This window comes from Eleutherodactylus coqui, chromosome 10 (assembly GCF_035609145.1).
Source record: "Eleutherodactylus coqui strain aEleCoq1 chromosome 10, aEleCoq1.hap1, whole genome shotgun sequence".
NCBI lineage: Eukaryota > Metazoa > Chordata > Amphibia > Anura > Eleutherodactylidae > Eleutherodactylus > Eleutherodactylus coqui.
In genome coordinates, this window is record NC_089846.1 from 126,513,052 (window position 1) to 126,535,119 (window position 22,068).

At 42.5% G+C, this 22,068-nt stretch overlaps 1 protein-coding gene across 4 annotated transcripts in view; it reads left to right on the forward strand.

Annotated features, from left to right (window-relative positions):
* Positions 1 to 22,068, forward strand: part of MCF2 (MCF.2 cell line derived transforming sequence) — a 138,436-nt gene that overhangs the window by 92,466 nt on the left and 23,902 nt on the right. For all 4 annotated transcript variants that reach the window (XM_066581801.1, XM_066581802.1, XM_066581800.1 and 1 more), the window contains exons 8-16: positions 1,087 to 1,211; positions 3,110 to 3,224; positions 5,048 to 5,167; positions 5,348 to 5,539; positions 7,656 to 7,847; positions 10,942 to 11,113; positions 13,035 to 13,123; positions 17,739 to 17,827; positions 19,611 to 19,677. In XM_066581801.1, the coding sequence (XP_066437898.1) occupies positions 1,087 to 1,211; positions 3,110 to 3,224; positions 5,048 to 5,167; positions 5,348 to 5,539; positions 7,656 to 7,847; positions 10,942 to 11,113; positions 13,035 to 13,123; positions 17,739 to 17,827; positions 19,611 to 19,677 (1,161 nt within the window). The remainder of the gene's footprint in view (positions 1 to 1,086; positions 1,212 to 3,109; positions 3,225 to 5,047; positions 5,168 to 5,347; positions 5,540 to 7,655; positions 7,848 to 10,941; positions 11,114 to 13,034; positions 13,124 to 17,738; positions 17,828 to 19,610; positions 19,678 to 22,068) is intronic.

Consider the following 22,068-nt stretch of genomic DNA (forward strand, 5'->3'; position numbering starts at 1 on the left):
CAACTTCATGTCTGGAAACTATCCAAACTGTCATCGCAAAAACCTGCAAAACCCAAGTATATCTTAATTGTGTCAAATTTTTTATTGCAGCTGCTTTGGAAATCAGTGAAGTCACACTCAGCCTGATGGAACCAAAAACAATGCATTTTAAATTGCTTATCTTTCTAGCCAATAATCTAGATATCAGGAGAATCGTAAAAGTTTCTTAGGATGTTCTAGAACATCAGTTCTGCTATGTTATCTTGTTTTTCTAACATAAGAGCACATGTGATGATGTCAGTGGCTTCTTTTGAAGGTCCTTCTTCTGGCCGTGTTAACTAGATAAGCCAGCCGAAGCAGCTACACCCTTTTAGCTAAAAAACCCTTCTTAATAGAGATGAGTGAACGTACTCGTCCAGGGCGATTTCACAATCGGGCACCGCTTTTTTCTAGTAACTGACTACTCGGGCGAAAAGATTCGGGGGGCGCCGGGGGGTTGCAGAGGGGAGTGGGGGGGGGGAGAGCTCCCCCCTGTTCCCCACTGCTACCCCCCCGCTACAACCATGCCGCCCCACGCCCCCCGAATCTTTTCGCCCGAGTAGCCAGTTACTCGAAAAAAGCGGTGCTCGATTGCGAAATCGCCCTAAACGAGTACGTTCGCTCATCTCTACTTCTTAATATTTTTGTATATCTTCTTAAAGCTACACACACAATTTTGATCACAACAAGGATTCTAATAATATAGACATATAAAGAGTCAATTTGCCAATGTTACATAAATATATTCTCTAACAACGCCATGTACAGATTCCCAGTATAAACAGTGGGACACAGAGATGATGGCGAATCCACATGGATTCCATGTCAACTCCACAACAAATAAACACCACGAGAATATACCCCTAAAGATACCAGAGTAGGTTCCACCATAAGCATGCAGAAGTTTCATTACCAAGGGTACTTGCACATAGATGAATAAAACGTTGACATACAAACACCTGTTGTGGGACTCATTCTTGGTATAAAATAATAAGAATGTGCAGAAGATTTGTGTCTTTAGTATTTTCCTATAATAGAGTCCAGTAAATGAATGGCTTCTACTTGCAGAAAGACATTACCTCAGTAACGAAGGAAGGGGAATTACTGCTGAACAGCTTTGAAAGACCAAGCACAAGTTTAGATACAGAACAGGAAACCTGTGAAAAACATGGAGATTGGGAAACTGTGAACAGGTATGACACACAGCCATGTCAGTCGTATTCCATAAAGTCAGACACACAAACATACTTTTTACACTTGGCTTTGAATATGACAATTTCCCCATTGAAATCTATGTAGACCTTTCTTTATGCCTTCTGTGCATGTCTGCACTTGGTCAAAATATACAAAAAGTATCCATGCAAGTAATACACAACATAATACAAAACAGTAAAAAGGTATCAAAATACAAAAGTATCCATGTATGTGATATACTGATATAACAGTGACAAAGCTGAATAATCGATATGGACATAAATGAAAGGGGTTGTCCAGTATTCTCAGGATAGGCCATCAATAGTAAATTGTTGGGGGTCTGCCACAAGGGGTCCCAACCGATCAGCTGTTTCGGGGTTGTGCAATGAGCTGCTTTCAGATGAAGATCTAACAAAATGCACATTGGGTATTTTTTATACACAAAAATATAAACCCAGACATTCATACCAAATAATAATAAATAGTTACAAACCCTCAGCTCTCTCTCTCCATCTTTCTCTCTCTCTCTCTCTCTTTCTTTCTTTCTTTCTTTCTTTCTTTCTCTCTATCTCTCTCTCTCTCTCTTTCTCTCTCTTTCTCTCTCTCTTTTTCTCTCTCTTTCTCTATCTTTCTCTCTCTCTTTCTCTCTTTCTCTCTCTCTTTCTCTCTCTCTTTCTCTCTCTCTTTCTTTCTCTCTTCTCTCTCTCTCTTTCTCTCTCTCTTTCTCTCTCTCTTTCTCTCTCTCTTTCTCTCTCTTTCTCTCTCCTCTTTCTCTCTCTCTTTCTCTCTCTCTTTCTCTCTCTCTTTCTTTCTTTCTCTCTTTCTTTCTTTCTCTCTCTCTTTCTCTCTCTCTTTCTCTCTCTCTTTCTTTCTCTCTTTCTTTCTTTCTCTCTCTTTCTCTCTCTCTTTCTCTCTTTCTTTCTCTCTCTTTCTCTCTCTCTTTCTTTCTTTCTTTCTTTCTCTCTCTCTCTCTCTCTCTCTCTCTCTCTTTCTCTCTTTTTTGGTTTATATTTTTGTATTTTGTACTATGTGGGCACTTTACTTTTGTGTCTCATGTGGAGAGGTGTTGTGTGACCCAATTTATTTGTAGCTTTTATGGTTTTTTAAGTTCTATAGATATGCCTACAGATAATGCATCATAAATTCTTGAGTCTTGCACCTTTTGATATGTTTGAAAGGTGTATAGATCTATAAATGATGTCTTTCGACTCCTTATTTAGGAGTGGCCTTCATATTGGTAAAGATGCTGTTTATGGGGTTGTACCAAGATTGACTTTTATCACCTATCCATAAGATAGGTGATAAAAGTCTGATCGGTGAAGGTATCACTGATGAAACCTCCATCGATCCTGAGAATGGAGATCTTGTGTCCACCTCTTCTCATCACTGCAGAGTCATTACACTCACCCGCAGTGATATGGAGACTGCATGGAGCAGCTATCATGCATACACTGCGCTGCTCCATTCATTTCAATGGGATTGATGAAATAGCTGAATATAAGTCCTCAGCTACACTATCTCCTGTAGTCCCAATGTAGATGAATGGAGTTTTTAGACTCACCCATTGCCTGGTTCCTGCTCTGTCCTCCTGTGACGTCCATGTGCAGCCTGAATACTTGACTCTTCTTACACTGTGCATGCACTCTGCTATAGAAGTCTATGGGGCAGCATGCACACAGTAGAGAATGCAGCAGGAACCAGGGAATGGGTGAGTGTAAGAAGCACATCCCTCGGCTCTCCGTCTCTACCCGGAAAGCACCATAACTTAGTTTATGATGCATGGAGACAGGTTCCCTTTAAATATTATTTTTGTGTTTTAGTTATAAGAACTGATTATATTAGAACAGTCTTGTAGCAGCCATGTGCTATAAATTAGTGACATGTCTCTGTTTTAAAGGTTGCTAGCACAGCTACATGAAATGGAAAGCGCTTTTGACGGTTTTTGGGAGAAACACCAGCTAAAAATGGAGCAATATTTAGAACTGCTCAAATTTGAACAGCATTTCCAAGAGGTATAATACAATAAGTAACTTATAGTATAAGTGTACAATATCAGACTACTCAACAACATATTAATAATGTGATACGATTTTCCTCACTTCAAGCCTATGCTCAGTTAAAAGCACCCCATTAGTTTATAGTGCAATATATGCAACTAAAATATTGACTATTATTGTGCCGCATTCTGTTCCGCAGTCATGTTTTTTTTTTTTTAAATTCACTGACCACTGCTGTGAAGACTTCAGTTCCACAGCTCCTTCCTCCAGGCCATGTATTCTGCACTTTTCTTCAGTCCTCCAGGTCACATGACCAAACACTCTGACTATGCTCTGTGCCCTGCAGTTAATGGGACTGATTTATAACAACTGTCATATAGAAAAGCTGTCTTTCTTGCCCTTATGCAACAGTAGAGCATGAAGTGAAAGCTGCTCTGTGATTAGCTGCTATGAGTTAGAAAGACAATTTTCCTTTAAGACACTTGTCATATATCTACCGCATTAACTGCAGGACACAAAGCGTTGTCAGAGTTATGGTCATGTGACCTGAGGAAGAAAAGTGCAGAATACAAAGCCTGCAGGGCATGAGCTACAGAACTGGATTCCTCACAGCAGTGGTCTGTGAAGCTGTAAGGCCCCACCCCCACAAAACGGAGTGCTTTTTTAATCTTTAATTTTTGAGTCGAGTTATAAGATTTAATTGTGAAGTATAATCATGGTCTTAAAAAGTTGGTCCAGTTCTTAGTAGATTTATATTTACAGTGCACCAGGCTAAGGACATTCATTTTCACAAAGAATGCCACACGTAACTGACAAAAGGCCGATATAAGCAGAAAATATTCTAAACGATATTATAATGTAGCAATAACATAAGCATGAAATAATTATCATGGCCATTCATTCTGTGTATTGTAAATGCTATATGAGATACATATTAATATATGATTGTATGTAGTAAGAAGTGAACTTTGGAAAAGTTTAGTTCATCTAGTTCGCAGAATTTTGGCAAAATGATTGGTTCGGTACGAATTAGTTTGAACCGTACTAGAACATCACCAATACCCCTAAACCTGGTGTATAATACTGTCTGAGGGTGGATTCAGACAAACGTATATCGGCTGGGTTTTCTCCCCAAGCAGATATACAATGTCCTCATCTGCAGGGGGAGGGGGAGGATGGAAGAGCCAGGAGCAGGAACTGAGCTCCCGCCCCTTCTCTGCCTCCTCTACACCACCTCTCCGTCCCTCTGCTCTATTTGCAATAAAAGGAGGCGGGCGGGGGCGGGGCCAAGTTGTGAGAATTAGCCCCGCCCACACCCCGCCTCTCCTCATTGCAAATAGTGCAGAGGGGCGGAGAGGAGGCAGAGAGGGGGCGGAGCTCAGAGCACTGCTCCTGGCTCTTCCAGCTTCCCCCCCTGCAGAGAGAGACGCAGTATATCGGCCGGGCGTGAAAACCCAGCTGATATATGGTCGTCTGAATCCAGCCTGAGTGCCATAAAAGCCTGGTATGCATTCTCAGGTCATCTAGCAGCGTATCTAAGTACATTTGAGCTGTTTTTAAGTTAATGAAGTAGAAGAAGAAAACCTAAAGAAGAAAAGAGATTGAAGGTCTAATAATAAGAAGTAAAAATAAGAAAAAGAATGGAGAAAAAGGAAAAAAGATCATTTTCTCGTCGTCTTTTTCCTTCTTCTTCTTTTCCTTTTTTGTTATTTTTCCTTCTTATTTTCCATCTTTTTCCTGCTTTTTCCTTCTTTTTTTCGTGGGTTTGGCCAAAACAACCCACCTGACGTTTAGGTTTGCGCCGAACCCAAACTAATTGTTTGCTTTACGTTTAATAGTTGAAGAATGCTACTGACTTTCTGATGGCACAACAAGCCGGTGTTCCTGATACTGGAGAGAATATATCTGAAGTCAAGCAGCGACTGGTGGAGCTGAGTAACATCGAAGAAAGGTCGAAGGTGAGGCGGCTCCTATTTCTATCTTATAGCTTGTAAAGTTTTTCTAATTAACCCCTTCACCTAAAATCTAGAAAACAGTAAAGAAGTGTATTATAAAGTATTTTAGAAATGTGTTATTATCAGGTTTACTTCTATAAGACCGGTCAACCCTTTTAAAGTTACCCAACTGTTATCTTCTAGGAATTAATAGGAAGGTCACAAATGGTGATTTTACATGGACACCAGCTTGCAGCCAATCATCATTACGCACTGAACCTAATCTGCCAGCAATGCAACGAGCTAAGACATGCATCAGACATCTTGACTGAGGCGATAAAGAAGAAGCTTGCTCATCTTTCTACCACGCATGAACTACTGATTCGACTACAGCAGGTATGTGAATCTCCTAGGTTTCAAAGCTAGATATAAAACTGCAGAAACATACTCAGAAGCGCATCTATGAAGTACTTTCCTGCAGTTCTACTTTAGTGAATATTTAATAATCATATCCAAAAGTCCAGGCCTCAAACACATGGGGGGCATTCATAAAAAAAATTCACACCAGTTTCTGATATACAAAAGTTGCAAAATTGTTGCAAAAAAGTTGCAAAATTTATGCGTCTTTTGGTGTTTTGGGGCATCGTCTACCACTTTCCCGAAAAGGGGGCGTGGCTTATTGGGAGTTGGCATTTATGCAAAACAAGGTCTAACTCTTCTATGTAGGTGCACAGAGGTGCACCTCTTCATATATTAGGTGCACCCTACACCAGGGGAAATAATATTAACCCTTTCAATCCACTGTCTGACATCTTGAGACATTATGACTTAGGGCTGTACTGCTCTGATGTTGAAAGACGTCCGTCGGGGTTCTCTTACTGTATATTGCCAGCCTCTCTGCTGTCGGAGCCTATCCAACATGTCACCTCATGCAGTACTGTCTTTAGCCAGCATATAGCGCCATTGCATAACGGCAGAAAGAGTAAGCCCCCTAGGAAAACCAGGATAGAAATTGGATTGGAAAGGGTTAAGACTGACATTTGCAACATTTTCCCCATGTTTACTTTGAAATAATCTTGTTGAACTGATTATTAGTTGTTCTAATTAGGGTGACCCTCTACAAAGCATATTTTTAAGAAACAAAGTTGTCCAGTAATCAGACAACCCCTTTCGTAGTTTCCTTTCATCGGTGGTGACAATGATGTTCATAAACATCTCCTCTTGTATTTACCTTCAAAGTTTATATATAGAGATGAGCGAGCACCAAAATGCTCGGGTGCTCGTTACTCGGGACGAACTTTTCGCAATGCTCGAGGGTTCGTTTCGAGTAACGAACCCCATTGAAGTCAATAGGCGACCCGAGCATTTTTGTATATCGCCGATGCTCGCTAAGGTTTTCGTTTGTGAAAATCTGGGCAATTCAAGAAAGTGATGGGAACGACACAGCAACGGATAGGGCAGGCGAGGGGCTACATGTTAGGCTGCATCTCAAGCTCCCAGGTCCCACTATTAAGCCACAATAGCGGCAAGAGTGCCCCCCCCCGCACTTGAAATCCCCACCTCCAGAAATACAGCCAATCACAGCCATTCAATGACATCATTGTCATTGGCTGTGATTGGCTGAAGGCACGTGTGTTTCTGGAGGCGGGGATTTAAAGCCCTCCGTAGAGAAATCAATGCTCTGCCGGGAACCAGGAGGGAGCAACAGCCTGCAGGAGCGCCGCAGAACATCAGAAGAAGTAAGTAATGATTTTTATTCTTTGCTCCGCTGTATTGCCGGCGTATAAGGTGACAGTTGGGGGGTCGTCTTATACGCCCCGTCGCCTTATACGCCGGTATATATTTTTATTGTAACACATTTCTGGATGAATTGCAGGGAAGGGGCTATATATTTAACCCCTTCCCGACAATTCATCCTGCGATCGCCGGCAGCCCATTGCTTTCAGTGGAACCTGCTGTATTGCCAGCTCCATTGAATTCAATGGGCAAACATCGTTCTTCTCTGCCACAGCTGTTACAGCTGTGGCAGAGAAGAAGGATTTGTCTTCTATATGTTCTAAATGGGGTCGGCGCTGCTGCCGCCGGCCCCATTGAGCGCATATAGAGAAGATTTATGGCCTTAAGAAGGACCGTTGGGGTTCTTGAAACCTAAAATACTCCTAACACTCTCCCTATAGCAGCTCCACCAAGATACCACTTTCCCTGAACTAATGTCAGAATGCATCCGTAGCGAGCCGCGGGAGGGGCAGATTTCAATACTCGGGTGACACCTGATCTAACCAGCCACTCACTGCAGGGGGGTGGTATAGGGCTTGAACGTTGCAGGGGGAAGTTGTAATGCCTTCCCTGTCTTTCTATTGGCCAGAAAAGCGCGCTAACGTCTCAGAGAGGAAACTAAAAGTAACTCGAACACCGCGTGGTACTCGTTACGAGTAACGAGCATCTTGAACACCCTAATACTCGGACGAGTATGCTCGCTCATCTCTATTTATATATGCTGTTTTTTTTCCAGGCTCTTGAAAGCTGTGATAAAGGTGCATACTTCCTAGCCAACCAGCAAATGGACAAGTGTCAGTCAAGGGAAGGGGCTCAGAGGGCTTTACAAGTCGTTGAGAAGTTTTTGGACAGCTCTGAGTTGGATTTAAGTTTTGATCCACAGTCCTTGCAATATGATTTTGAGTCCATACTGACAGATGAGTTAAAGGTACCAGTTAACATTATTTCATATGTTTGGTGCGTATATATGTTTTTAGTAAGTTTAAGGGCTCAGTCACATGGGCGCCTGTGTTCCTGCACTATAAGATGACCGCACTGCAGATGCGGATGCCTCTCCGCACCGACGGAAGAAAGAACATGTGACCAGTGCCATTGCCGGTCATGTGTTCTTTCTTCCGGCGGTGGCAAAAGTTGTCCGCAGCTGCAGTACGGCCGTCTTCTTTGTGCAGGAACAGGGGCGCCCATGTGACTGAGCCCTAAAGGGAACCTGTTACATTGAAAATTCAATCCATTCTGCAGGCAGCATGCTGTAAAGCATAAAGATATATAGCTCTGTGGGAATACATATTACATATAACTTTACATATGACTCACTCTGAGCGTAGGCGTCCCATGGGTGGTCCTACTGAGTGACTGGCAGCTATCTCTGTATGCACAGTCATGCTGGGGATCATTATTAGGACCACCCATTGGACTCCTAAGAATAAGGATCATAGATCAAGTAATGCTAAATCCTTTCCTCCAAAACTAGAGATCAGTCTGCTCAGTTCTTCCTGCTCTAGACTATGCTGCCTGCATTTTGGACAGCATTTTAAGCTTCCCAGATTCCCTAAACCAGAAAAAAGACCTTTGGTGATCTAGACATATGGAACACAAGTGATAATGGCTTAAGTGGGTTATCCCATCTGCATAACCCCTGTTGCATAGACGCCCCCCCACCACACGTCTGAGCTCTCCTATGAACCAAAGCAGAGAGCCAATAACAACCAGCTGCACTTGGTCTCATGTTTGTTGGGTTATCTTGGAAGCCATCTTTGGAATCTTACATATCATAGGAATTGTCTGTGAAGAGTCAACTTCTTTAGAGATGTCAGAGTAACCAATCCCACTATACAATGGAATACTTCACTTCAATGCTGTACAATAGCTTGAGCTATACACCAAAAGTCAAAATGCGCCTGTGCCGATGCTGGCTTATGGCATCACCCCTGTCTACTAGATTAGAATCATAGAATCCTAGAATGGTAGAGTTGGAAGGGACCTCCAGGGTCATCTGGTCCAACCCCCTGTTCAGTGCAGGATTCACTAAATGATCCCAGACAGATATTTGTCCAGCCTTTGTTTGAACACTTTTATTAAGGAGAACTCCCAACTCCCGTGGTAACCTGTTATGTAAGCTGGCCCATATGGGGATCGAACCCGTAACCTTGGCATTATTAGCACCAGTATGATACTCCTTTCCGCTTTCTTTTAGGAGAAGGGTGACATGAACCACTCACTGTTTCCATTATCTGTTTTCTCATGTTGCAGTACCTTTGGATGAAATGAGCCCTGTGCAGATTCATTCAACCCATAGGGAAAGGCCAACTAGACTTGGGACCCTTTTTCTCACGAGTCATCGTAGTTGCCTCTACACACTTACTCACTTGTGCTATGTAACCTATGTAAATATGTAGATCCTATAAGGTACTTAGTAAAAGATGAATATAAACACTTACTGTGGAACTAGCTGTGTATAGAAGAAGCTAATATCTCTGATGAAAGAATGAATACATCAGAATTATGTACTGCTTAATAGTTGAATGCCATTTGTGGAAGCACTTTCCAAAACCGAAAAAAAAAATCGCAGCTGTACTTTAATGAACACCCTTGAGATGTGAGTTGATTTTGACCTACTTTTATAAAGCTGAAATTCAAATTCATGTTCAACATCTGCCAGGAACAACGTTTATACAGAAAAGTTTTTATCACAGAGTGTATTTTAAAAATTGTTTGCCAAGTCAGTGGCACAAAAGGAAGAAAGAGGGCCCCATAGCAATGACCAAAATGAGTCCCCCGTTAGAAAGTCATATTTCACCACCTAGGAGAGAAGTGTCTGGTGTTTGTCCTCCCACCCCCCCCCCCCCCTACATATTTGTATTGCCTTTTCACAAATTCCCCATTCCTTGTATGCTAACATTGTAGTTTCTTTAGAAAGGGGAGATATGAACATTTTTGCCAGCCAGTAACAAACTAGATGGAATCAACTAGAGTTTGCCCCTCTCTCCGAGAGCCCCATAGCAACAGCTAACTTTACACGTAACAACTATGGTCCGAATAGTTGCTCGATAGAGAGAATGTAACAAATAGTTGTTCCATATAAACAAGGCCACTAACCAATGACAGTCAAGAATTTGTTCCCTACTTGCTTTGTTTCAGCTTACCTAAAAATAATTGATGGCTGATAAATCATCACCAGGTCTAAACAGGTAATTGCTGTCTTTCAATGACTATCCAAAAACTTTGCAGGGTGGTGTACCCTTGTTCAGCATATGCCCTCCACAAAAGGCTCATTGACTTCTTCCTTTTTTTTTGAACAGTTTGCTCTCCTGTTTAATACTCTTTGGTTCTTAAAAACACATAAATACATGTGTTCCTCGACTGAACAGTCTCTACTGGTCTTCGAAGGAACACTCACTGTTAGGGTCTATGATTGGTTTTGATTAGAGATGAGCGAGCACGCTCGGTTAAGGAAATTACTCAAGCGAGCATCGGTCTTTTCGAGTAACTGCCTACTCATCCGAAAAGATTCGGGGGGCGGCGGGGTGAGCCGGGTGGGGTGGGGGTGGAGAGAGAGATCTCCCCCCTGCTCCACCCCGCCACCCCCCAATTTTTTCGGGCGAGTAGGTTGTTACTCGAAAAGACCGATGCTCGCTCGAGTAATTTCCTTTACCGAGCATGCTCGCTCATCTCTAGCTTCGATGTTGGAAGATACACTCACTGCTGCACTCTCTCACTGGTTGGGCCTTGGACAGAACTCTTGGTGCTGTAGTCTCTTGCAGCAATGAAAAGAAGAGTCATTGGGAGAGCTCCTTGCTAGTTTCTCCCTGCATTCTAGAGTACAACGGCTCTTTTTACTTAGGGAGACTTTTGGATTTCATACTGCTTATGGTTTGGGCAGCATGAATCTCTTGACAGGTTTCCTTTAATGACTCTTACTGACAGATTGTTATGTGTTTTTGGCAGTTTCTTAACTTGATTTCCTCATCATTCTCAGTCATTCAACAGTTTTCCTAAAATAATATATTTTTTTGATTCCATAGGCTCAAATTCAAGCTCTTCAAGTCAAGATTGAGAACATCAGAGAACTGTTTGAAAACCGTCAAAGTTGTCTTAAGAAGTTGGCTGATAAGCAAGTGCGGCCCGTCCAGTTAGTAGCTCCTCGTCCTGAGAATCCCCCTAGAGTTAAATCACCGCTTTTTTCTCCAAAACATGGTAAATTATTTACATAATGTCCGTACCTTGTATAGAATTAGATTGAGGATTTGCGCGCTCTGAGTATATTTCCTATATATATAAAGATATTGCTATCTAAATGACCAAAACATAAATTAACGCTTTCCAATCCACTGTCTGACGTCTTAAGACATTATGATTTAAGGCTGTACAGCTCTGATGTTGGAAGACGTATGTCAGGGTTCTCTTACTGTATATTGCCAGCCTCTCTGCTGTCGGAGCCTATCCAACGTGTCACCTCATGCAGTACTGGCTTTAGCCAGCAGATAGCGCCATTGTATAATGGCTGAAAAAGAGTAAGCCCTCTAGGAAAACCAGGATACAGTTTGGATGGGAAAAGGTTAATATATTAACAAAAGTCTCAAACTCCTTCAAGATAGACATTAGAGATTTAATCTGCATTACCACTGTTTATACAATGAACTTTTTCTTACTGGCCAAGACTGCATTGACACATGGCGTTTTTGCTGCGTTTGTGAACAGCAGTAAAAAAAAAACATACCATTTTTAAAAGCCATATGCGATTTTTAAAAACTGCATGAGGCTTCTGAAAACTGTATCCATTAAAAAAATGTAAAAAAAACCCACCAATTTTTTAAATTTTTTTCTTTTCATGGTTCATAAGCGCAGCAAAAATGCAGCAAAAACATCACATGTGAACACAGCACTAAAGGGGTTACCCCATGGCAAAAAAACATAAAGAGCTCATACTGATCTCTTCTCGCTCCCCGCAAGTCCCCAACCATCAGTATCAGGTCTCCTCACTGGCATAATGTTTACAGGCTGCAGTCAGCCTGTGCTGTCCCATAAACAGGCTGCTGCAGCCAATGTCAGAGCTCAGCGTTGACTAGAGAACTATGGGTTTAGCTACTGGTATCTTGTGGACTTAAAAAAGTCCCATATTAATCAATAGATTCATCATATTACTGGAAAGTCGTCAAAGTCTTTATATCTTGAATGAAGAATATTAAAATGGGAATGACGGGCCATTCCTTTCAGTAATTTAGCTTATTTCTTAACGCGCCAGTTTGTCATATGCAGAAAACTATAGTAGGCATGTCATATTCTTATCTTCCATGACCTAGATCAATCAACTGGTATACCTATGTTACTCTATATTTAATGAAGTTGCTCCATTCATTTAAAAAGGGCAGTCTGATCATAAGGCTGCAAAGGCAAGTGCTTGGCCATGCATGTTCCATGCAGCATCAGCTCATATAAGCTAGTGAACAGGCTAGGTCCACCAAAGCGAGAGGCCTTCTTATAGCTAATTATGTCCATTATCAGGGCTTATGGTCATAGGATTTCTTTCTGAGAAAACCCCTTTAACCCTTTCCAATCCACTGTCTGACATCTTCCAACATTCTGATTGAAGCCTGTGCAGCTCCGATGTCAGAAGACGTCCGGCAGGGTATTCTTACTGTATATTACTGGCCGCTCTGTTATCAGGGGCCTTTCCGGCATGTCACATACTGCAGTACTGGCTCTAGCCAGCAGATGGCAGCATTGTAAAATGGCAGAAAGAGAAAGCCCCTAGGAAACCCTGAATCCAAAATTGGATTGCAAAGGGTTAAATTTTGGAACTATGGCAAAGACAACAACTTGTTGCACAACAACACAATTGACATATAAGCACTATATTGTGTTTATTTTCCCAGTAGATGATTTGAGTCAGAGATCTTCTTCCTACTTCATCTTTTTTTCAGAATCCCTTTGCTTTTGACGTAGACATTTTAATTAGGATTATTAGTTCCGACCTCCTGACATTACATTAGACAATACATGGATGTGTACCTCAATAAACGGCTCTTCTGCTTGTTTGCTATTACTTCACTATGATGGTAATTCTCTTCTGTATGCCCTGCAGCTGTAATTATGTCCACTTTATTTTGCAATAAAGGTATGGATTTCAATTCAAGTCTGAAGTTTTCATTTGACATAACATTGCCCGGGAAAAGAACCACAAGAAAAATGCAGGCTTCACGCAAGGTAACAAAAATGGACACATTTAGAACCTAATTACAACAAGCCAATCCCAGAAACAAGTCGAATTGAACTGAAAATCCATCCTGTTATAGTAGATCTTGATCTAGAGGTGCGCTAGAACAGAGCAGAGGAAAGGGAGAAGAAGCCATGGCTGTGGAGCTAGTGCAGTCAGTAACTGTGTCTACTGTTAAGGAAGCACTGGGGGACCTTAACCCTTTCCAATCCAATTTGTATCCTGGTTTTCCTAGGGGGGCTTACTCTTTTTCTGCCGTTATACAACGGCGCTATCTGCTGGCTAAAGCCAGTACTGCATGAGGTGACACATTCGATAGGCTCCGACAGCAGAGAGGCTGGCAATATACAGTAAGAGAACCCCAATGGACGTCTTCCAACATCGAAGCTGTACAGTCTTAAATCGTAATGTCTTCAGAGGTCAGATAGTGGATTGGAAAGGGTTAAAAAGAAGTGTTCCAAAATTTAGCAGCAAAGTCTTCTGCTCACCACATGTGGGGTCCGTGATTTCCTGGTAGACCATCTTAACCCTTTCCAATCCACTGTCTGACGTCTAAAGACAGTCTGATTGAAGCCTGTACAGCTTTGATGTCGGAAGACGTCCGGCAGGGTATTCTTACTGTATATTACTGGCCGCTCTGTTATTGGGGGCCTCTCCAGCATGTCCCATACCACAGTACTTGCTCTAGCCAGCAGTTGGCGCCATTGTATAATGACAGTAAGAGAGAGACCCCTAGGAAACCCTGAATCCAAAATTAGATTGCAAAGGGTTAACCTAGGTTCCTCAAAAACTGTACATCATATTAACCCCTTAAGGACCAAGCTCTTAAATTTACAGCAGGATTAAAGCTCCTGCTACTTAAATGCAACAGAAGCAGGTCGGGTCCTCAGCTGCTAGTCACAGCCAAGGACCTGGAGGAGAAGAAAGAAACAGTTTTCAACTGCTTCTACCTTCTTCTTTACAGGCTACATAGCGTGCTATACTGTATAATGAAGAGAGAAAACAGAAGTGTCACTTCCACTATTTGACCCGGCGATCACATGACTGTCAGGTGCCTCTTGCCAAGGCAAAGCTACAGAATCATAGCAGACCCAGATCAGCTCTGTTAGTGACTATTGTCACTACAGGGGAATGTTTTTCCCTGTAACTAGGGCTCCTATGGATGCCCCAGCTACAATAGAAAAAAATGTGAAATTAAAAAAAAACAAAAACACAATGGGAATTACCCCCAGAGGTCTTATATGACATTATGGAGGACATAGATGTTAAAAAAATGTTACAAAAATAAGTTTAAAAAATTACAGAATAAAATTAAGAAAATATATATAAAAAAGAAAATGACCCACCAGCAATGCCAACCAAAGCCGTTGCCAAATGTGTCCTGTAAGCCGAAACTATGCAAATTATACATTAAAATGTCTGAAACCAAATGAGGAATCCATTTCCTTACTTCATTTGAGTGTACATATGCTAATTTAAAAAATAAACAAGTATAAATAAAAAAAAATGTTAAGCTTTTTACTCCCCTCCGCCCAAAAAAAGAAAAACCGAAAAACGTGGGAAAAAAAATTGCAAAAATAATTTTGGTAGCTGAAGAAAAAAAAATAGGGCAGTAAAACCAGCAAATGGGTAAAATCCCAAAAATGTGTCTGGTCCTTTTGGACTAAAACACCCTGGTCCTTAAGAGGTTAAGAAAGTGTGACCTCTCCGGGTCTATAGCTTAAAACCCTGTTGCTATCCAATAAACCTATGGAATTCGTTTCCATTCATTGCATTATAAATACTTTAATCATTGGATTTTTTTTTTACATTTTAGAACTAAAATAATTTCAGCAGAGAAATTGGGAAACTTTAAAGTAGTATTACTAGAAGACGTAACATTGATTTTAGGAGATCTTGGAGAGCATCACCAAAAATATCAATGGGCCTGAGAACACATACGTTTTTATATTGTTTGAGTACGGTTGCTATTAGAGATGAGCGAGTACGCTCAAATAAGGCGGTTACTTGAGCGAGCATCGCTCTTCTCGAGTAACTGCATTCTCTTCCAAGCAGGCTCGGGGGCGTGGCAGGGGTGAGCAGGGGCAGAGTGAGAGAGATCTCTCTCCCCCCCCCCCCCCCCCACTACACCACGCCGCACCCGCTCACCCACCGCCGCCTCCCCGAGCCTGCTCGGAAGAGAATGCAGTTACTCGAGAAGAGCGATGCTCGCTCAAGTAACTGCTTTATCCGAGCGTACTCACTCATCTCTAGTTGTTATGTTTGTATGTTCTTTTATGCAATAATTGCAAAATCAGTCTTGTGACCCAAGCTTATAGGTACGCTATTGTTTAAATTTAGGAACCTCATTAAATATATTGTGACACAAGGTCACTGCCCAGGATCGCCGTCTTCCTTACCCAAGGTGGTTGTCGCCACTCTTAGGAAGCCAGTTTACAACCGGACTTCTTTAGAATCCGGCGGCTAACAGCTTTATTGCACTAAGCAACTGGTCACAGTGTTTCAACTGCACATTACACCAGTGGTCAATAAATTGTGGTCACCTGACCTCTTACTATACATCAACGGCCATCTTTAATCATGCCCAATGCCAGAACATCACATAAGCACAGTCCATTTACCAACGCACCGTCCTTATCTCTCTCAGGCACAGTCTGAGTTTCTCTCTCCTACCCAGCAGCCTCTAGCTAACTGGGACTGGCACTTTCCCTCCTTGAACAAAACTTTCTCAAGTCTTTCAGCTACTTCCTATTTAAAAAGAGGAGAGGCACCCTTTATTTGCTGGAATACTGTTCTAGAACCCTCTACTGGCCGTATCTGCTACTCTTTCACCACAATATGTATATACAATACAGTATGTACAGATATAGCAATAAGATATGACATCACTTGTCACAAATTCCATGTGTATTCTGTTTCCCCAATTACAATATGATAATACCTTGGCAGAGAATTCCAGGTTTGGAAGTCTTGGGTCTTTATTAATAATTACATATAATGTTTAGAGATGAGCGAACGTACTCGGTAAAGCACTACTCGTCCGAGTAATGTGCTTTATCCGAGTATCTCCCCGCTCGTCCTGAAAGATTTGGGGAGCGCTGCGGAGCGGGGAGCTGCAGGGGAGAGCGGGGAGGAACGGAGGGGAGATCTCTCTCTCCTTCTCTCCCGCCCGCTCTGCCCCGCTCCCCGCCGCAACTCACCTGTCAGCAGCGGCGCTCCCCGAATCTTTCAGGACGAGCAGGGAGATACTCGGATAAAGCACATTACTCGGACGAGTAGTGCTTTACCGAGTACGTTCGCTCATCTCTAATAATGTTCCTTTCTTTTTTATGATACTGTACTTTAGCTTCTATATGGGTAAGTACCTTAAAGGGGTTACAATATTGCAATCAAAAGTGGTCACCTAGGGTGGTGGTCTTTTCAAAGAAGAGGGACAGTAGGTACAATATATGGTGCAGCTGAAAATCAGTCCCAGGAAATCTAGTCTGCATAAGGGAGTGGTCTTGTGAAAGAGGTGGTCTTCTGAAGGAGGTTTCACTGTATAGCGCGAAACAAAGAATTATACTAAAGTTGATACATGCTAGTCTATGAGATGTGGGTAGTACAAAATATGGGTGTCTCTACCCATGAGTATTGGATTATGTAAGTCTCTATATTATCTGACTGGCATAGTAGAGAAAGTAAGGATAACTACATAGAGTTCTCAAGAAAACATACAGTCCGTGCAAACTACAATGGAACCCAACAAAATAAGTCCAGAAGAAAATATACAACTAGAAAGTGACTGCTTTCTTCATCCACCTGCTAGCGATGTGCTTCTGCTTTCCCCCAGTGCCCCTTCTCTACTGGCTGGCAATGTATGCTATCTGGGTCATTATATTATATTTCCACCTGTGTTGGTCAGTAATATATCCATTGCCAATCCTTGATGGTCTATTTCAAGAAATAGCATCTGATCTCTGACACTTTGTAGCAAAGCAGTGCCTGACCCCTTATGGTGCAGTGGGAAAAACAATGTCTGATCCCTGGGGGTCTTGAGGAAGAGTGTAGAGATCCGTTATAGATGCTGTTAGAATAGTGTCTAAAATGCATCTCACCTTTTTAGAGCATAACTATGTATTAAAAGGAGCCAAAACAATGGAGCAGATTTAATATTACAGTCTAACAGCTTAGAACTGCGCCAATATATGTAACACTGTATGATACATTTGGCACATCTTTATACACTTTTATCTAACTTTATTCCACCTCTTGGTTGACTTATTTTAGACTATTTTTTGAACTAAAATGTTAATATACATCTGGACATTTTAAGCCACATCCTTTTCCCAAACCACACCCCTTTTCATACAAGCCACACCCTTCTCAAGTAAGCAATATTAACTAAAACACATTGGCAGAGGCCATCTATGCCATTTTTGTGCCAGCTGAGGCTGAATTTTGCTGCATTTAGCTTAGTAAAGCTCCCCCATTGTTTTATGGATCAAGTCATTGTCAAGAGCAGCTTAGGGTTAAATAGTGGCCATAGTTTTTGTGGACACTCATATGGTAAATGTGAGGAATCTTTTCATGTTTGTATCATTTTGTTGCTCTTTCTCGTTTCAGATTGAAGTGATGCATGACTATCAGGAGAAAAGAAACTCCTTACAATTTTTTATCTCAGAAAGTGAAGACAGTTTGGATATCCTTAAAGGGTAATTGTTTGCTAATTTTTTCCATTAAGATTTCTGTTAGTCAATTTTAATGAGAGCTGTGCCTGCAGTTACCAGTGCAGGTCGCTAAATAGGGGTCGGAACAGCAGCTTCCGCTCTGTAACCCTGTGTATTGTAGCGATGATAATGGGTGCCCGATCAGCTGATTGGCCAGGGTCCATAGAGGTGGACCTCAGCCAATCAACTATCAATGGCCTATCCAGAGGACAGGTCATCAATAGTATTTTTCTTGAAAACCCTTTTGACTCCTTGAAGTTTGATGATCAGTAAGGCCTCATGGACACGGGCGGGTTGGACCACACGTGCGGGATTCTCGCAGAGGAGTTCAACTGGGTGCCCAGCCAGTGAGCCCTGCATACCTGTCCGGTGCCTTATGTTCAGTGCTGCAGATGTGGCAGCCGACACTCATCGCACATGCACAGTCGGAGCCGGCACTCTGCAATGATGCGTATCATACTATGCTTTTTAGTGCTGGCTGCGGAATTGCCGCGGGACAGATGGCTTCCATTGACTTCAATGGAAGCCAGCAGTGTGTAGCCCTCGAAGCATGCTGCAAAGTCTTGTCCACGAACGGAAAATCGCAAACGATTTCCAATCGTGGAGATGAAATGGCGTTTTGCCGTTGCATGCTATAGAGCGGTATTTGCTGCGGAGTCCGGAGGCAGACGCCCACCGCGGACTCCGCAATGCAAATCCGCCCATGTGCAGGAGGCCTAAACTAGATAAAGTATTCAACACAATCTCTCACCAGCTCAGCTACTGGGCGAACAAATGTATTATTGACATCTACCAAAAGTAAAGAGCCAAAAAGTCAGTATTGGCTGGTAGTTTGACCAACAAACCTTCCTACCACCTAAACGTCTTCCTGCCTTTCCGAATTGGACTGAAAGGTTGTTTTGTTGGTTTGTCTGTGCGCAAAATATTTTGGATCCAGTGAAGTACTTGTACGGATCGAATTTTGTTATGATCAGAACTGATCGGGGCAGATCTATTTAACAACCACAGAAACCTTACTTAACTGGTATATTGATGCAGATACAAGGGTAGGTATAAACATTACTTCCCAACAGGCAAATTGCTACATGGAGGAGCATTGAGCAGGTGCAAAATATTGATGAACAACCACTTACATCCCAACCAAATATTGGAGGCGGTGGCTGCTTAGTATTATACCTGTACATAGAAAGGGTGGCAGTCCAGCTGATATATGTGGTGCACCCTGCAGGCTTTCAGCCTATTAATGATGCCCATTAGAGATGAGCGAGTATACTCGCTAAGGGCAATTTCTCGAGCGAGCATTGCCCTTAGCGAGTACCTGCCCACTCGAGACAAAAGGTTCGGGTGCCGGCACAGGGAGCGGTGAGTAGCGGCAGTCAGCAGGGGGTAGCGGGGGGAAGAGAGGGAGAGCGAGATCTCCCCTCCGTACCTCCCCACTCTCCCTTGCAGCTCCCTGCCTGCCACCGGCACCCGAACCTTTTGTCTCGAGCGGGCAGGTACTCGCTAAAGGCAATGCTCGCTCGAGCAATTGCCTTTAGCGAGTATACTCGCTCATCTCTAATGCCCATAATAGATTTGGTGGGCTGTACTGCTCCTCATAAGTAAACCGCCATGGAATGTATTGTAATAGAATGTATTCTTTGAAGTGCGTCTTTTGATGCAGTACCATAAAAACCTTTACACTTCTGCCCTCGTTCTACATATACTGGAACTTTTCTTTTTTCAGATGAAATACACATTTAATTATCTGATTTTTGCCTAATTTCAGACATGTCATCCATGAGCTTGTAGAAACGGAGAGGATTTATGTAGAAGAGCTTTACACTATTTTATTGGTAAGTAACTAGTGCTGCTTTGGGGCTTTGTGCTTGTCATGGATTGTTAAGGGATACAGTGGCTTTCCGATGTACTGTGAGAGTTCCTGTTTTGGGATCACTGTAGTTATGCATCACTATGCATCACTTTGGCAATTTTAACCCCTCTACAGTTTAGGACGAGCTCTGTTCATTGTGCACGAAAAGGAGATTACAGTTTTGGATAAACAGAGCTTGTTCTACTTCACAAGGCTCTATCTCCTGTTCTACCAGCGCTATTGGCATTTACAGAACTGAAGATGCTGCCGATTGAAGTGGGGTTGGGAATATAATTTACAGTCAGTCAATTTTCAGTTTGTGTGCAAAGCAGAGAGGGAGGGTGAGGGGTATCAGCAGGCAGCAGAGAAGATCAATGATTTTGCTGTCTCTTTCCCTGTCCCATGAAAAGGGTAACTTGGACCTTTCTTGATGTTATCACCCACCATCAATCAGAGAGCATATTTGCTCTCTTAGGCCTTAGTCACACGGGCGTTTTTTCACGCGATTTGCGGATCGCATGACGGATGCGCATCCGCAAATCGCATGACCGGTGCGCGCAAGTCGCCCGCAAATCGCCCGAAAATCTGCTCCTAGCCGCGTTTCATTAGAAACGGGACGGAGCTGTCCAGCGCATTGCATTCAATGGAGACAGCAATAGAGCCGACTCCATTTAAAGCAAAGCGCTGCGGGCGAGCCCGGGATGAATTGTCGGGAAGGGCTTAAATATATAAGCCATTCCCTGCAATTCGTCCTAAAATGTGTAAAAATAAAAAAATATATATACTCACCTTCTCCCGGCAGCCAGAGCTCCGCGCGGCCGGCCTGCAGTGGGTGTGAAGGGGGTGTGAGTCAGACCTGCCCCCTGATTGGCTCAGCGCTGAGCCAATCAGAGGCATGTCTCACTCACACCCATTCATGAATTCATGAATGGGTGTGTGAGTGAAACCTGCCTCTGATTGGTCAGGGCTGTGACCAATCAGAGGCAGATCATTCAGCAGGCAGGGATTTTAAAGCCCCGCCGGCTGAATAGTGCCGAGAAGCAGTTCAGGAGAACTGACAGCGGCCGCGGCAGAACTCCGGCTGCAGCGGAAAGGTGAGTATACAATTTTTTTTTATTTTAACACATTTTAGGATGAATTGCAGGGAATGGCTTATTTATTTAAGCCCTTCCCGACAATTCACCCCGCGCACGCCGGCAGCCCATTGCTTTCAATGGAGCGGCTGTATTGCCGGCTCCATTGAATTCAATGGGCAAACATCGTTCTTCCCTGCCACAGCTGTTACAGCTGTGGCAGAGAAGAATGATTTGTCTTCTATATGTTCTCAATGGGGTCGGCGCTGCTGCCGCCGGCCCCATTGAGCGCATATAGAGAAGAGAACAGGAATCGCAGATCGCAGATAGGTGCGATCTGCGATTTCTGTTCTATAATTTATCGGACGAGCGCATAAAAAGCGCTCATGTGTCCGATACCATTGCAAAGCAATGGTTTTATAAAATCGCCGGACGCATGTGCAAATCGCGGCTAAAAACGCCCGTCTGACTAAGGCCTAATTGTTACATATGGGGATCTTATTTCCTAGAAAAGGAGTGAAAAGATGAAGAATCTTTCATTGGAATGTGGTGCCAACAGAAAGACTTTGTAAAAGAAATAGTTTATATTGTGAAAAGTAGTAAATATAAAAAACTTTTATAAATTTGGTGTTATCATAATTGTAATGACCTGTAGAATAGAGCTAGGATAATATTTATACCACATGGTGAATGCCATAAACATAAATCACAAAAAAAACAATGGTGAAATTGCTTTTTTTCCCATTGCCCCTAGCAAAAAAAATTAATAAAAGTTATTCAATACATGTCATACAGGTACATTGATGAAAAGCGAAAAAAGTTAGGACCACAGGAACACAAAAAGGAAAATGATTTATTGGCTCTTAAGGCAAAAATTAGTTATGTCACTAATGTGTTAGAAATGCACTGAAGGTGAATTTTGGGAGGGTTTTTCCAAATTTAATGTGACTGTTGGGGAGTTGAAATGGACATTTGAAAAGTGTGCTGGAATGCACACAGTATAGTGTTATAGTGTACACATAATATTATTCTTTCATTTTTGGAGCATGCTGTAGCAGCCACAGTATGTAATAATATATATAGACTACCACTATGCATTTGCCACACATACTGTAGATCTACGGTAATCTGCTGGAAACTCAACACTATAAGATTGATGGAAAGTGGTACCTTAGGCTGCCTTCACGCGGGCAAGAAGATCACGCAAGATTTGTGCTTTGTGAGATGCACAAGTATAAACCCCATTCTTTTGAATGGGGTCATAAACATGAGCGATGTTTTCATGCATCGGACTGCAATGT